General features: G+C 49.2%; 1 protein-coding gene across 1 annotated transcript in view; it reads left to right on the top strand.

Annotated features, from left to right (window-relative positions):
• Nucleotides 1–17,364, top strand: part of LOC139242046 (sulfotransferase 1B1-like) — a 64,919-nt gene that overhangs the window by 42,185 nt on the left and 5,370 nt on the right. Inside the window, exons 3-4 of the mRNA XM_070870179.1 lie at nt 1,101–1,198; nt 6,376–6,502. Coding sequence (XP_070726280.1) covers nt 1,101–1,198; nt 6,376–6,502 — 225 coding nt within the window. The remainder of the gene's footprint in view (nt 1–1,100; nt 1,199–6,375; nt 6,503–17,364) is intronic.

Below are 17,364 nucleotides of genomic sequence, written 5' to 3'. Positions count from 1 at the left end.
CTTGCTATTGAGGGAGTGCAGCGAAGGTTCACCAGACTGATTCCCGGGATGGCTGGGCTGTCATATGAGGAGAGACTGGATCAACTGGGCCTTTATTCACTGGAGTTTAGAAGGATGAGAGGGGATCTCATAGAAACATCTAAGATTCTGACGGTTAGATGCAGGAAGAATGTTCCCGATGTTGGGGAAGTCCAGAACCAGGGGTCACAGTCTTAGGATAAGGGGTAAGCCATTTAGGATCGAGATGAGGAGAAACTTCTTCACTCAGAGAATTGTTAACTGTGGAATTCCCTGCCGCAGAGAGTTGTTGATGTCAATTCATTGGATATATTCAAGAGGGAGTTAGATATGGCCCTTACGGTTAAGGGGATCAAGGGGTACGGAGAGAAAGCAGGAATGGGGTACTGAAGGAATGATCAGCCATGATCATATTGAATGGTGGTGCAGGCCCTAAGGGCCGAATGGCCTACTCCTGCACCTATTTTCTATGTTTCTATGCTGCACGCTCCTTCCGCTGCCTGCGCTTGGTCTCTGCACGCTCTCGGCGACGAGACTCGAGGTGCTCAGCGCCCTCCCGGATGCACTTCCTCCACTTAGGGCGGACTGGTCTTTGGGCCCAGGGACTCCCAGGTGTCAGTGGGGATGTTGCACTTTATATCAGGGAGGCTTTGAGGGTGGTCCCTTGTAACGTTTCCTCTGCCCACCTTTGGCTCGTTTGCCGTGAAGGAGATCCGAATAGAGCGCTTGCTTTGGGGAGTCTCGTGTCTGGGGGACATGCGGACAATGTGGCCCTGCCCTGCGGAGCTGGTCGAGTGTGGTCAGTGCTTCGATGCTGGGGATGTTGGCCTGGTCGAGGACGCTAACGTTGGTGCGTCTGTCCTCCCAGGGGATTTGCAGGATCTTGTGGAGATATCGCTGGTGGTATCTCTCCAGCGACTTGAGGTGTCTACTGTACATGGTCCACGTCTCTGAGCCATACAGGAGGGCGGGTTCTATGATTCAGCAAAGCTGGAAGCTGCACAGTATAGGAAGGATAAACTGAAGTCCCACGTCGATCCCTCCTCACACCCCTGTCACTGGCCCTCCCCATCTTTTTTCAGGACTTGAAAGTCTCGCCGCAATGCCGTCGCCAAAAGTGATTAAGACCCATCTTCCCTTTCAACTCCTGCCCAAGTCTTTCCTGGAACAGAAATGTAAGGTAAGGATTCACTCCTGTCTGGTACTGTACACCCCGTGTGTGTCTCAGTGTCCCCTGTACATGTACAGTACACAGGGTAAAGGGAACTGTTCACTCCCGTCTGGTACTGTACACCCTGTGTGTGTCTCAGTGTCCCCTGTACATGTACAGTACACAGGGTAAAGGGAACTGTTCACTCCCGTCTGGTACTGTACACCCCGTGTGTGTCTCAGTGTCCCCTGTACATGTACAGTACACAGGGTAAAGGGAACTGTTCACTCCCGTCTGGTACTGTACACCCCGTGTGTGTCTCAGTGTCCCCTGTACATGTGCAGTACACAGAGGGTAAAGGGGAACGACCCACTCCTGTCTGGTACTGTACACCCCGTGTGTGTCTCAGTGTCTCCTGTACATGTACAGTACACAGAGGGTAAAGGAACTGTTCACTCCCGTCTGGTACTGTACACCCCGTGTGTGTCTCAGTGTCCCCTGTACATGTACAGTACACAGGGTAAAGGGAACTGTTCACTCCCGTCTGGTACTGTATACCCTGTGTGTGTCTCAGTGTCCCCTGTACATGTACAGTACACAGGGTAAAGGGAACTGTTCACTCCCGTCTGGTACTGTACACCCCGTGTGTGTCTCAGTGTCCCCTGTACATGTACAGTACACAGGGTAAAGGAACGGTTCACTCCCGTCTGGTACTGTACACTCCGTGTGTGTCTCAGTGTCCCCTGTACATGTACAGTACACAGGGTAAAGGGAACTGTTCACTCCCGTCTGGTACTGTACACCCCGTGTGTGTCTCAGTGTCCCCTGTACATGTGCAGTACACAGAGGGTAAAGGGGAACGACCCACTCCTGTCTGGTACTGTACACCCCGTGTGTGTCTCAGTGTCTCCTGTACATGTACAGTACACAGAGGGTAAAGGAACTGTTCACTCCCGTCTGGTACTGTACACCCCGTGTGTGTCTCAGTGTCCCCTGTACATGTACAGTACACAGGGTAAAGGGAACTGTTCACTCCCGTCTGGTACTGTATACCCTGTGTGTGTCTCAGTGTCCCCTGTACATGTGCAGTACACAGGGTAAAGGGAACTGTTCACTCCCGTCTGGTACTGTATACCCTGTGTGTGTCTCAGTGTCCCCTGTACATGTACAGTACACAGGGTAAAGGGAACTGTTCACTCCCGTCTGGTACTGTATACCCTGTGTGTGTCTCAGTGTCCCCTGTACACGTACAGTACACAGGGTAAAGGAACGGTTCATAGAATCACAGACATTTACAGCACGGAAGGAGGCCATTCGGCCCATCGTGTCCGCCCCGACCGACCAAGAGCTACCCAGCCTAATCCCACTCTCCAGCTCTGGGTCCGTAGCCCTGTAGGTTACAGCACTTCAAGTGCACCTCCAGATACTTTTTAAATGTGGTGAGGGTTTCTGCCTCTACCACCCTTTCAGGCCGTGAGTTCCACCCCAGACCCCCACCACCCTCTGGGTGAAGACATTTCCCCTCAAATCCCCTCTAAACCTCCCCCCAATTACTTTAAATCTATGCCCCCTGGTTGTTGACCCCTCTGCAAAGGGAAACAGGTCCGTCCTATCCACTCTATCTGGGCCCCTCATAATTTTATACACCTCAATCAGGTCTCCCCTCAGCCTCCTCTGTTCCAAAGCAAACAACCCCAGCCCATCCAATCTTTCCTCATCACTAAAATTCTCCAGTCCCGGCAACATCCTGGTAAATCTCCTCTGTACCCTCTCCAGTGCAATCACATCTTTCCTGTAATGTGGTGACCAGAACTGCACACAGTACTCCAGCTGTGGCCTAACCCAGTGTTTTATACAGTGCAAGCATAACCCTCCCTGCTCTCGTATTCCATGCCCCGGCCAATAAAGGCAAGTATTCCGTGTGCCTTCTTCACCACCTGATCTACCTGGCCTGCTACCTTCAGGGATCTGTGGACCTGCACTCCAAGGTCCCTCTGTTCCTCTACACCTCTCAGTGTCCGACCATTTAATGTGTATTCCCTCGCCTTGTTAGCCCTCCCCAAATGCATTCCCTCACACTTATCTGGATTGAATTCCATTTGCCACTGTTCTGCCCACCTGACCAGTCCATCGATATCTTCCTGCAGTTTACAGTCTTCTTCTTCATTATCGATCACACAGACGATTTTAGCGTCATCTAAAAATGTCTTAATCATACTCCCAACATTCAAGTCAAGGTCATTGATATATAACCACAAAAAACAAGGGACTCAACACTGAGCCCTGCGTAACCCCACTGGAAACAGCCTTCCAGTCACAAAAACATTCATCAAACATTACCCTCTGCTTCCTGCCTCTGAGCCAACTTTTGGATCCAACTTGCCACTTTGCCCTGGATCCCGTGGGCTTTTACTTTTGTGACCAGTCTGCCATGTGGGACCTTATCAAAGGCATTGCTGAAATCCATATACACTACATCATACACACTGCCCTCATCGATCCTCCTGGTTACTTTTAAGTGGTTTCTCTTAGGTGTTTTTGACGCACCCCCACTTTACAATAGTTCTGGAGCTGGGAGTGATTACTGTGCTGAAGAGATGAATGAGTCAGGGACGGGCACCTTGGTCTCAACTGGCAATGCTTTTATGAGAGTTAACGCCCACACCTGCACCCACTGAAACCACGTCTAAAACCGCCCCTGAAAAACTCCTAAGAAATTGGTTGGGAGAACGCACGATACCCCCTCACACCGTGGCCGTGATCTTAAAAGATGCGTGTGCAGAGATGATGCTCAGCGATTCGCTGGCTTACTCACTGCTTCTCCAGATGAGAACGTGTCTCTTCTGGTTTCTTCTCTCTGCCCCACACGGAGGGTTCGGTTCCTGTCGAGGCGAAGCAGCGAGAGCAAGAGAGAGCGAGCTGTGGCCACACGGCCTTCTTTTATGCCCCCATACTGTCTGTCCTTTCAGGCCCAATAAAGTTTGTTGTTGTTTCGAGTCTTCCTGTGGGTGTATCTTCTTCTGGCCCAATAAAGTTTTTTCCTTTGTTTCGAGGCTTCCTCTTTTGCTAGTGATGGGTTTTCGCTTCCGACCGGTCCGGGCTGAATGGCTCTGTATTGTTCTGGTACCTCATCCATGATCACAGGTCGTCCCTCGAAATGAGGATGACTTGCTTCCACGCCAAACATAGAAACATAGAAAATAGGTGCAGGAGTAGGCCATTCGGCCCTTCGAGCCTGCACCGCCATTCAATGAGTTCATGGCTGAACATGCAACTTCAGTACCCCATTCCTGCTTTCTCGCCATACCCCTTGATCCCCCGAGTAGTAAGGACTTCATCTAACTCCTTTTTGAATATATTTAGTGAATTGGCCTCAACAACTTTCTGTGGTAGAGAATTCCACAGGTTCACCACTCTCTGGGTGAAGAAGTTTCTCCTCATCTCGGTCCTAAATGGCTTACCCCTTATCCTTAGACTGTGACCCCTGGTTCTGGACTTCCCCAACATCGGGAACATTCTTCCTGCATCTAACCTGTCTAAACCCATCAGAATTTTAAATGTTTCTATGAGATCCCCTCTCATTCTTCTGAACTCCAGTGAATACAAGCCCAGTTGATCCAGTCTTTCTTGATAGGTCAGTCCCGCCATCCCGGGAATCAGTCTGGTGAACCTTCGCTGCACTCCCTCAATAGCAAGAATGTCCTTCCTCAAGTTAGGAGACCAAAACTGTACACAATACTCCAGGTGTGGCCTCACCAAGGCCCTGTACAACTGCAGCAACACCTCCCTGCCCCTGTACTCAAATCCCCTCGCTATGAAGGCCAACATGCCATTTGCTTTCTTAACCGCCTGCTGCACCTGCATGCCAACCTTCAATAACTGATGTACCATGACAACCAGATCTCGTTGCACCTTCCCTTTTCCTAATCTGTTACCATTCAGATAATAGTCTGTCTCTCTGTTTTTACCACCAAAGTGGATAACCTCACATTTATCCACATTATACTTCATCTGCCATGCATTTGCCCACTCACCTAACCTGTCCAAGTCACTCTGCAGCCTCATAGCATCCTCCTCACAGCTCACACTGCCACCCAACTTAGTGTCATCTGCAAATTTGGAGATACTACATTTAATCCTCTTGTCTAAATCATTAATGTGCAACGTAAAAAGGAAGGTGTTTCGAATGAAGAACCCTAACTACATTCTGAAGGGTGGGAGATGCCTGTGGGTGGATTGTTGTAACGTGGGGTGACCCGTTACACACCAGCCACCACACGGGGCTCGACAGAGCCAGGTCTTGGTCCAGTGGCGAGGGTTAACCAGGACGACTGGAGACCTGCTCTGCTGCACGGACCTAGTGCGCGCTGACACATATCGCACAGTGTGTGGGCTGGGCCCGTGCTGCCCCCGGGCCCCCGGGCCCCGTACTCACGCCTCCCCTGGGCCCCCGATCATGTCCCTCCACAGTCGCTCGCCGCTCCTTCGCCCCGACCTCGCCGCTCCTGCTGTACCTGCCCCACGCTCCAATCACCGACCTGGACCTTGCTGACGTCCCTCTTGGCTGCCGTCGCTCTCCTGCGCCCTGTACCTTGCCGCGGGAGGCCCCCACGTTGTCCAGGGGCCCGCCGCTCCTTTTATGGCCCCCACCCGCTGCCGATGGCCTCTTGCAGGTCGGGGCCGCCAGGCTGGTATCTCATCCAGGTCGTGGATCGATCGCTGATCCGTTCTCCTGATCCACCTTTGACCAGTCCACGTTGCGTAACAATGGACTCTCCCTTTGCCCACCACCTGCGACGAGTTGCCTTATCTTGGCCGTTGTCTTCCCAGAATCCCCTGCCCATCATTTTAAGCCCAACGGGCAAACGTACTCGGGCCCCTCCCACAAACAGCTTTTTCTGCGGCGAGAAAAATACGCCCAACGCATCCTTGGGGATTAAAATGCAATGTCCAGATAACGTCCAACAAATCCTTGGGGATTCGATGCTTACATTCCCTCCTCGAAAAAAGCCGGAGAGGCTAAATCACTCTGGCTCATCCTTCCATCTTCCCTTCCTCCTCTCTTGTCCTTCTGGCCTGCCTCCTTTCTTTTTTCCCTTCCTTGTTGAATTCCTCTCTATTGGGTGTGAGCGGTTGGGTTCCAGAATTGGGTTGGGGATTGGCGCCGGGCTACGACCAATGTACTCTTTTTCCCTCCCCCCCTGCAGATAATCTACTGCGCCAGGAATGCCAAGGACAACTTGGTCTCCTACTATCACTTCGACTTAATGAACAGGCTCCAGCCCCACCCGGGAAGCTGGGAGGAGTATTTCCAGAGCTACCTACGGGGCAATGGTAGGAACCGAGAGATGTTCCCTCATCAACGGCTTTGCATAGATACACCTGGATACCTGTTTGTGTGTGTGTGTACCTGTCACTGTGTGTGTGTGTGTACCTGTCACTGTGTGTGTGTGTGTACCTGTCACTGTGTGCGTGTGTGTACCTGTCACTGTGTGTGTGTGTGTACCTGTCACTGTGTGTGTGTGTGTACCTGTCACTGTGTGTGTGTGTGTGTGTACCTGTCACTGTGTGTGTGTGTGTGTACCTGTCACTGTGTGTGTGTGTACCTGTCACTGTGTGCGTGTGTGTACCTGTCACTGTGTGTGTGTGTGTACCTGTCACTGTGTGCGTGTGTGTACCTGTCACTGTGTGCGTGTGTACCTGTCACTGTGTATGTGTGTGTACCTGTCACTGTGTGTGTGTGTGTACCTGTCACTGTGTGCGTGTGTGTACCTGTCACTGTGTGTGTGTGTGTGTGTGTACCTGTCACTGTGTGTGTGTACCTGTCACTGTGTGTGTGTGTGTACCTGTCACTGTGTGTGTGTGTGTACCTGTCACTGTGTATTTGTGTGTACCTGTCACTGTGTGTGTGTGTGTACCTGTCACTGTGTATGTGTGTGTACCTGTCACTGTGTATGTGTGTGTACCTCTCACTGTATGTGTGTGTACCTGTCACTGTGTATGTGTGTGTACCTGTCACTGTGTGTGTGTGTACCTGTCACTGTGTATGTGTGTGTACCTGTCACTGTGTGTGTGTGTACCTGTCACTGTGTGCATGTGTGTACCTGTCACTGTGTGTGTGTGTGTGTACCTGTCACTGTGTGTGTGTGTGTACCTGTCACTGTGTATTTGTGTGTACCTGTCACTGTGTGTGTGTGTGTACCTGTCACTGTGTATGTGTGTGTACCTGTCACTGTGTATGTGTGTGTACCTCTCACTGTATGTGTGTGTACCTGTCACTGTGTATGTGTGTGTACCTGTCACTGTGTGTGTGTGTACCTGTCACTGTGTGTGTGTGTGTACCTGTCACTGTGTGTGTGTGAGTGTACCTGTCACTGTGTGCGTGTGTGTACCTGTCACTGTGTGTGTGTGTGTGTACCTGTCACTGTGTGCGTGTGTGTGTACCTGTCACTGTGTGTGTGTGTACCTGTCACTGTGTGCGTGTGTGTACCTGTCACTGTGTGTGTTTGTACCTGTCACTGTGTGCGTGTGTGTACCTGTCACTGTGTGTGTGTGTGTACCTGTCACTGTGTGTGTGAGTGTACCTGTCACTGTGTGTGTGTGTGTGTACCTGTCACTGTGTGTGTGTGTGTGTGTACCTGTCACTGTGTGTGTGTGTGTACCTGTCACTGTGTATGTGTGTGTACCTGTCACTGTGTGTGTGTGTGTACCTGTCACTGTGTATGTGTGTGTACCTGTCACTGTGTGCGTGTGTGTACCTGTCACTATGTGTGTGTGTGTACCTGTCACTGTGCGTGTACCTGTCACTGTATGTGTGTGTACCTGTCACTGTGCGTTTGTGTACCTGTCACTGTATGTGTGTGTACCTGTCACTGTGTGTGTACCTGTCACTGTGCGTGTACCTGTCACTGTATGTGTGTGTACCTGTCACTGTGTGTGTACCTGTCACTGTGCGTGTACCTGTCACTGTATGTGTGTGTACCTGTCACTGTGCGTGTACCTGTCACTGTATGTGTGTGTACCTGTCACTGTGCGTGTGTGTGTACCCGTCACTGTGCGTGTGTGTACCCGTCACTGTGTGTGTGTGTGTGTGTGTGTGTGTACCTGTCACTATGTGCGTGTGTGTGTGTGTACCTGTCACTATGTGTGTACCTCTCACCGTGTGTGTCTGTATCTGTCACTGAGTGTGTGTGTGTGTGTGTGTATCTGTCAGTGTGTGTGTGTATGTACCTGTCACTGTGTGTGTGTGTGTGTGTGTGTGTACCTGTCACTGTGTGTGTATAACATAGAAACATAGAAAATAGGTGCAGGAGTAGGCCATTCGGCCCTTCGAGCCTGCACCACCATTCAATATGATCATGGCTGATCATTCCCTCAGTACCCCATTCCTGCTTTCTCTCCATACCCCTTGATCCCTTTAGCCGTAAGGGCCACATCTAACTCCCTTTTAAATATATCTAACGAACTGGCCTCAACAACTCTCTGCGGTAGAGAATTCCACAGGTTCACAACTCTCTGAGTGAAGAAGTTTCTCCTCATCTCGGTCCTAAATGGCTTACCCCTTATCCTTAGACTGTGACCCCTGGTTCTGGACTTCCCCAACATCGGGAACATTTTTCCTGCATCTTATCTGCCCAATACCGTCAGAATTTTATTTGTTTCTATGAGATCCCCTCTCGTTCTTCTAAATTCCAGTGAATATAAGCTTAGTCGATCCAGTCTTTCATCATATGTCAGTCCTGCCAAACCGGGAATCAGTCTGGTGAACCTTCGCTGCACTCCCTCAATAGCAAGAATGTCCTTCCTCAGATTAGGAGACCAAAACTGTACACAATACTCCAGGTGTGGCCTCACCAAGGCCCTGTACAACTGCAGTAAGACCTCCCTGCTCCTATACTCAAATCCCCTCGCTATGAAGGCCAACATACCATTTGCCTTCTTCACCGTCTGCTGTACCTGCATGCCAACTTTCAATGACTGATGAACCATGACACCCAGGTCTCGTTGCACCTCCCCTTTTCCTAATTACCACCATTCAGATAATAATCTTCCTCCCTGTTTTTGCCACCAAAGTGGATAACCTCACATTTATCCACATTATACTGCATCTGCCATGCATTTGCCCACTCACCTAACCTCTCCAAGTCACCCTGCAGCCTCTTAGCATCCTCCTCACAGTTCACACCGCCACCCAGCTTAGTGTCATCTGCAAACTTGGAGATATTACCTTCAATTCCTTCGTCCAAATCATTGATGTATATTGCAAAGAGCTGGGGTCCCAGCACTGAGCCCTGCGGCACTCCACTAGTCACTGCCTGCCATTCTGAAAAGGACCCGTTTATCCCGACTCTCTGCTTCCTGTCTGCCAACCAGTTCTCTATCCACATCAGTATATTACCACCAATACCATGTGCTTTGATTTTGCACACCAATCTCTTGTGTGGGACCTTGTCAAAAGCCTTTTGAAAGTCCAAATACACTACATCCACTGGTTCTCCCATGTCCACTCTACTAGTTACATCCTCAAAAAATTCTAGAAGATTTGTCAAGCATGATTTCCATTTCATAAATCCATGCTGACTAGGTCCGATCCTGTCACTGCTTTCCAAATGCGCTGCTATTTCACCTCTAATAATTGATTCCAACATTTTCCCCACTACTGATGTCAGGCTAACCGGTCTATAATTACCTGTTTTCTCTCGCCCTCCTTTTTTAAAAAGTGGTGTTACATTAGCTACCCTCCAGTCCATAGGAACTGATCCAGAGTCGATAGACTGTTGGAAAATGACCACCAATACATCCACTATTTCTAGGGCCACTTCCTTAAGTACTCTGGGATGCAGACTATCAGGCCCTGGGGATTTATCGGCCTTCAGTCCTTTCAATTTCCCTAACACAATTTCCTGACTAATAAGGATTCCCCTCAGTTCCCTCTTCTCGCTAGACCCTCGGTCCACTAGTAGTTTCGGGAGGTTATTCGTGTCTTCCTTAGTGAAGACAGAACCGAAGTATTTGTTCAATTGGTCTGCAATTTTCTTGTTCCCCATTATGAATTCCCCTGATTCTGACTGCAAGGGACCTATATTAGTCTTCACGAATCTTTTTCTCTTCACGTATCTATAAAGGAAGCTTTTGCAGTCAGTTTTTATGTTCCCTGCAAGCTTCCTCTCATACTCTATTTCCCTCCTCCTAATTAAACCCTTAGTCCTCCTCTGCTGTATTCTAAATTTCTCCCAGTCCTCAGGTTTGCTGCTTTTTCTGGACAATTTATATGCCTCTTCCTTGGATTTAACACTATCCCTAATTTCCCTTGTTAGCCATGGTTGAGCCACCTTCCCCGTTTTATTTTTACGCCTGACAGGGATGTACAATTGTTGAAGTTCATCCATGTGATCTTTAAATGTTTGCCATTGCCTATCCACCGTCAACCCTTTAAGTATCATTCTCCAGTCTATCCTAGTCAATTCACGCCTCATACCATCGAAGTTACCTTTCCTTACGTTCAGGACCCTAGTCTCTGAATTAACGGTGTCACTCTCCATCTTAATGAAGAATTCTACCATATTATGGTCACTCTTCCCCAAGGGGCCTCATACAACAAGATTGCCAATAATCCTCTCTCATTACACAAGACCCAGTCTAGGATGGCCAGCTCTCCAGTTGGTTCCTCGACATATTGGTCCAGAAAACCATCCCTTATACACTCCAGGAAATCCTCCTCCACTGTATTGCTACCAGTTTGGTTAGCCCAATTTATATGTAGATTAAAGTCACCCTTGATAACTGCTGTACCTTTATTGCACGCATCCCTAATTTCTCTGTGTGTGTGTACCTGTCACTGTGTGTGTGCGTGTGTGTGTGTGTGTTTGTGTCTGTACCTGTCACTGTAAAGCAGGAAACCATAGACCAGTTAGCCTAACATCTGTCGCTGGGAAAATGCTGGAGTCCATTATTAAGGAAGCAGTAGCAGGACATTTGGAAAAACATAATACAGTCAGGCAGAGTCAGCAGGGTTTTATGAAAGGGAAATCATGTTAGACAAATTTGCTGGAGTTCTTTGAGGATGTAATGAGCAGGGTGGATAAGGGGCAACCAGTGGATGTGGTGTATTTGGATTTCCAGAAGGCACTCGATAAGGTGCCACATAAAAGGTTAATGCACAAGATAAACATTCGCAGGGTTGGGGGATAATATATTAGCATGGATAGAGGATTGGCTAACTAACAGAAAACAGAGAATCGGGTTTGGCAAATGGTAACTAGCGGGGTGCCACAGGGATCAGTGCTGGGGTCTCAACTATTTACCATCTATATTAATGACTTGAATGAAGGGACCAAGTATAATGTAGCCAAGTTTGCTGATGACACAAGGATGGGTGAGAAAACAAGTTGTGAGGAGAACATAAGAAATAGGAGCAGGAGTCGGCCATTCGGCCCCTCGAGCCTGCTCCGCCATTTAATACGATCACGGCTGATCCGATCATGGACTCATCTCCACTTCCCCGCCCGCTCCCCGTAACCCTTCACTCCCTTATCGCTCAAAAATCTGTCTATCTCCACCTTAAATATATTCAATGACCCAGCCTCCACAGCTCTCTGGGCCAGAGAATGCCACAGATTCACAACCCTCTGAGAGAAGAAATTCCTCCTCATCTCAGTTCTATATGGGCGGCCCAAAGAATGGAGGACACTGTGCAAGTGACAGCAACCGGAGAGACTGATGCAGCCTGGGTAAAGGTGACCAGACCCCTTCAGTGCTCGGTCATGCTCCATCCACCAACATAACCCAAAAGGAGACGGTGCCAAAATTAGACTTAAAAAGGGCGCCGGTTCCGAGCCCTGTCCCGATCTTAGCAGGAAATATATGCAAGAATAGCCAGCTTAATTTCAATCCGGGAGATTTACATATTATGTGGACCGTTACAATTTAAAATCTATTTCTATGTTTCTGTGGCTAAAGGGATCAAGGGGTACGGAGAGAAAGCAGGAATGGGGTACTGAGGTGAATGATCAGCCATGAACTCATTGAATGGTGGTGCAAGCTCGAAGGGCCGAATGGCCTACTCCTGCACCTGTTTTCTATGTTTCTGTTTCATACTTACTCTTGCCGAAGCAACAAGACTGTTCCAGTGCTTGCGGCACTGGTCTGACCGCCCCCCCCCCCTCGCCTCGTGGGACGCCGACGAGACCACGTCAGCGATCTTGCCCCAAATCTTCCTGTAGGCCCGGGATGGAGCCTAGGTTTAATTAGAACATAACATAAGAACATAAGAATTAGGAACAGGAGTAGGCCATCTAGCCCCTCGAGCCTGCTCCGCCATTCAACAAGATCATGGCTGATCTGGCCGTGGACTAAGCTCCACTTACCCGCCCGCTCCCCGTAACCCTTAATTCCCTTATTGGTTAAAAATCTATCTATCTGTGACTTGAATACATTCAATGAGCTAGTCTCAACTGCTTCCCTGGGCAGAGAATTCCACAGATTCACAACCCTCTGGGAGAAGAAATTCCTTCTCAACTCGGTTTTAAATTGGCTCCCCCGTATTTTGAGGCTGTGCCCCCTAGTTCTAGTCTCCCCGACCTGTGGGAACAACCTCTCTGCCTCTATCTTGTCTATCCCTTTCATTATTTTAAATGTTTCTATAAGATCACCCCTCATCCTTCTGAACTCCAACGAGTAAAGACCCAGTCTACTCAATCTATCATCATAAGGTAACCCCCTCATCTCCGGAATCAGCCCAGTGAATCGTCTCAGTACCCCCTCCAAAGCCAGTATATCCTTCCTTAACTATTGGACAGTTCCAGTACTCAGGGGCTCCCTCCACCTTGACTGTGGTGCCCCACTTAGATGGTCACTCACTTCCTTCTTTCTACTTAGCCCCTGTCCTATCCCCTCTTCCTGTGTGAGCTGCCGGTTCTTGCTCGAGTTCTTGAACATTTGTCAGGACAGAAATTGTATTTGGAGTAGTTTGTGAACCTACTTGATTACATTCTCATTGGATATATTCAAGAGGGAGTTAGATATGGCCCTTACAGCTAAAGGGATCAAGGGGTATGGAGAGAAAGCAGGATAGGGGTACTGAGGTGAATGATCAGCCATGATCTTATTGAATGGCGGTGCAGGCTCGAAGGGCCGAATGGCCTACTCCTGCACCTATTTTCTATGTCTCTATGTCTATGTGACCAAAACTGCACGCAGTACTCCAGGTGCGGCCTCACCAATATCCTGTACAGTTGCAGCAGGACCTCCCTGCTTTTGTACTCCATCCCTCTCGCAATGAAGGCCAACATCCCATTCGCCTTCCTGATTACCTGCTGCACCTGCAAACTAACTTTTTGGGCCCACCGCGAGTGCACCACCCCGACGAGGGCCTCGTCGGAGAAGGGTTTGGCCCTCCTCCTCCCCTCCACCTCCAGGCCACTCTCTCCCGAGTCCTCGTGGGACATCTCCAAATTTTCAAATTCCTAACTTGATTTAAATCCGTCAATCATTAAAAGCTCTTTCTCCACTGCAGACACGCTCTCTCTCCCCTACAAACACCCTCTCTCCCTCCCTTTGCCTTCGGCGCATGCGTGAATGACCCCTGACCTTCCGAATAGCGGGAAAACTTGTTTGCAAAAAAAAAAAATGCGTGTGCAGAAGGCCGTTGCTAGGGAAGCCTTGCCTTCCACGTCGCTAAGGCCCATTTTGCATCGCTAAGGCCCAATCCACATCGCTGAGCTATCGCTGGGCTATAGTAAGATAAAAGTAGTGATCCGAAAGATGGCCGCTCTTCCAGCGATCCTGAAAGCTGAAATATCGTTACGGCTGAAACATCGCCCATTTTTTGGGCCCTAGCGATCCAAGTGGGAAGTCTTGCCCTTTAAAGAATCTGCAAAAGCAAATTATTATTTAAATGGAGAGAGATTACAAAATGCTGCGGTACAGAGGGACCTGGGGGGACAACAAGTTAGTATGCAGGTACAGCAAGTGGTCAGGAAGGCCAATGGAATGTTGGCCTTTATTGCAAAGGGGGATGGAGTATAAAAGCAGAGAAGTCCTGCTACAACTGTACAGGGTATTGGTGAGGCCACACCTGGAGTACTGCGTGCAGTTTTGGTCTCCGTATTTAAATAGGGATATACTTGCATTGGAGGCAGTTCAGAGAAGGTTCACTCGGTTGATTCCGGGGATGAGGGGTTGACTTATGAGGGAAGGTTGAGCAGGTTGGGCCTCTACTCATTGGAGTTCAGAAGAATGAGAGGTGATCTTATTGAAACGTATAAGATACTGAGGGGACTCGACAAGGTGGATGCAGAGAGGATGTTTACCCTCGTGGGGGAATCGAGAACTAGGGGGCATAGTTTAAAAATAAGGCATCAGAATAGAGATGAAGAGGAATTTCTTCTCTCAGAGGGTTGCAAATCTGTGGAATTCTCTGCCTCAGAGAGCTGTGGAGGCTGGGTCATTGAATATATTTATCATCATCATAGGCAGTCCCTCAAAATCGAGGAAGACTTGTTTCCATTCTAAAAGTGAGTTCCTAGGTGACTGAACAGTCCAATACGGGGAACCACAGTCCCTGTCACAGGTGGGACAGACAGACGTTGAGGGAAGGGGAGGGTGGGACTGGTTTGCCGCACGCTCCTTTCGCTGCCTGCGCTTGGTTTCTGCACGCTCTCGGCGACGAGACTCGAGGTGCTCAGCCCCCTCCCGGATGCACTTCCTCCACTTAGGGCGGACTGGTTTTTGGGCCCAGGGACTCCCAGGTGTCAGTGGGGATGTTGCACTTTATCAGGGAGGGCTTTGAGGGTGTCCTTGAAACATTTCCTCTGCCCACCTTTGGCTCGTTTGCCGTGAAGGAGTTCCGAGTAGAGCGCTCGCTTTGGGAGTCTCGTGTCTGGCATGCGAACAATGTGGCCCTGCCCAGTGGAGCTGGTCGAGTGTGGTCAGTGCTTCGATGCTGGGGATGTTGGCCTGGACGAGGATGCTAACGTTGGTGTGTCTGTCCTCCCGGGGGATTTGTAGGATCTTGCAGAGACATCGTTGGTGGTATTTCTCCAGCGACTTAAGGTGTCTACTGTACATGGTCCATGTCTCTGAGCCATACAGGAGGGTGGGTATTACTACAGCCCTGTAGACCATGAGCTTGGTGGTGGATTTGAGGGCCTGGTCTTCAAACACTCTTTTCCTCAGGCGGCCGAAGGCTGCACTGGCGCACTGGAGGTGGTGTTGAACATGGAAACATAGACAATAGGAGCAGGAGTCGGCCATTCGAGCCTGCACCACCATTCAATATGATCATGGCTGATCCTCTATCTCAACACCATATTCCTGCTTTCTCCCCATACTCCTTGATGCCTTTTGTGTCTAGAAATGAATCTGTCTCCCTCTTAAATATATTCAGTGACTTGGTCTCCACAGCCTCCTGTGGTAGAGAATTCCACAGGTTCACCTCCCTCTGGGTGAAAACATTTCTCCTCATCTCGGTCCTAAATTTCTTATCTCGTATCCTGAGACTGTGACCCTTTGTTCTAGACTTCCCAGCCCCGGGGGAAACACCCTCCCCGCATCCAGTCTGTCCAACCCCGTCAGAATTTTATACGTTTCAATGAGATCCCCTCTCATTCTCCTAAACTCCAGTGAATACAGTCCTAGTCAACCCAATCTCTCCTCATACGACAGTCCTGTCATCCCAGGAATCAGTCTTGTGAACTTTCACTGCACTCCCTCTATGGCAAGTATATCCTTCCTTAGGTGAGGAGACCAAAACTGTACACAATACTCCAGGTGTGGTCTCACCAAGGCCCTGTATAACTGTAGTAAGACATCCTTGCTCCTGTACTCAAACCCTCTTGCAATGCATACCATTTGCCTTCCGAACTGCTTGCTGCACCGGCATGTTTGCTTTCAACAAAAGAGTTGATGTACAAGGACAGCCAGGTCCCTCTGTACAGCGACACTTCCCAAGTCATCACCATTTAAATAATACTTTGTCCTTATGTTTACCCATGTTACACTGCATCTGCCATGTGTTTGCCCACTCACACAAACCATCTAAATCGCCTTGCAGCATCTTTACATCCTCCTCACAACTCACAACCCCACCTAGTTTTCTGTCGTCAGCAAACTTGGAAATATTACATTTGGTTCCCTCATCCAAATCATTTATATATATTGTGAATAGCTGGGGCTCAAGCACTGATCCCTGTGGTACCCCACTAGTCACTGCCCGTCACCCCGAAAAAGACCCGTTTATTCCTACTCTCTGTTTCCTGTCAGTTAACCAATTTTCAATCCAGGCCAATACATTACCCCCAGTCCCATGTGCTTTAATTTTGCTCACTAACCTCTTATGGTGGGTCTTTATCAAAGGCCTTCTGAAAATCCAAATACACGACATCCACTGGTTCTCCCTTATCTATTCTGTCAGTTCTATCCTCAAAAAACTCCAGCAGGTTTGTCAAACATGATTTTCCTTTCATAAATCCATGTTGACTTTGTCTAATCCCGTTGATATTATCCAAGTGTGCCGTTATCACATCCTTTATAATAGACTCTAGCATTTTCCCTACTACTGATGTCAGGCTAACCGGTCTGTCGTTCTCTGTTTTCTCTCTCCCTCCTTTTTTAAATAGTGGGGTTACATTTGCCACCCTCCAATCTGCAGGAACTGTTCCATAATCTATAGAATTTTGGAAGATGACAACCAATGCAGCTATTATTTCCATGGCTGCCTCTTTTAGTATTCTGGGATGCAGATCAACAGGCCCTGGGGATTTATCTGCCTTCTGTCCCATTACCTGGTTGGCGATGTCTGCCCTTGCTGATAATAGGCTCCCGAGGTCTGGAAAGTGGTCCATGATGTCCAGGTCCATGCTGTGGATCTTGATGACTGGGAGGGGGGGCAGCGCTGTGTGGTGGGGTCAGGTTGGTGGAGGACCTTTGTCTGACGGATGTTTAGTGCAAGGCCCGTGCTTTCGTGCGCCTCAGTGAACACGCTGACGATGACTTCACAAGCTTACTATTACAAGCTCACCGTTGGAGTGGAACTAAACTGCAGAACCAGTGGGAACCTGTTCAACCTTCATCGTCTCCGGGCCAGGTCCAAGACCGCCCCAACCTCTGTCGTTGAGCTACAGTACGCGGACAACGCCTGCGTCTGCACACATACAGAGACTGAACTCCAAGTCAAAGTCAACATCTTCACTGAATAC

The sequence above is a fragment of the Pristiophorus japonicus genome, unplaced genomic scaffold (genome assembly GCF_044704955.1).
Source record: "Pristiophorus japonicus isolate sPriJap1 unplaced genomic scaffold, sPriJap1.hap1 HAP1_SCAFFOLD_118, whole genome shotgun sequence".
NCBI lineage: Eukaryota > Metazoa > Chordata > Chondrichthyes > Pristiophoridae > Pristiophorus > Pristiophorus japonicus.
This window is presented reverse-complemented; position numbering and strand designations above follow the sequence as displayed.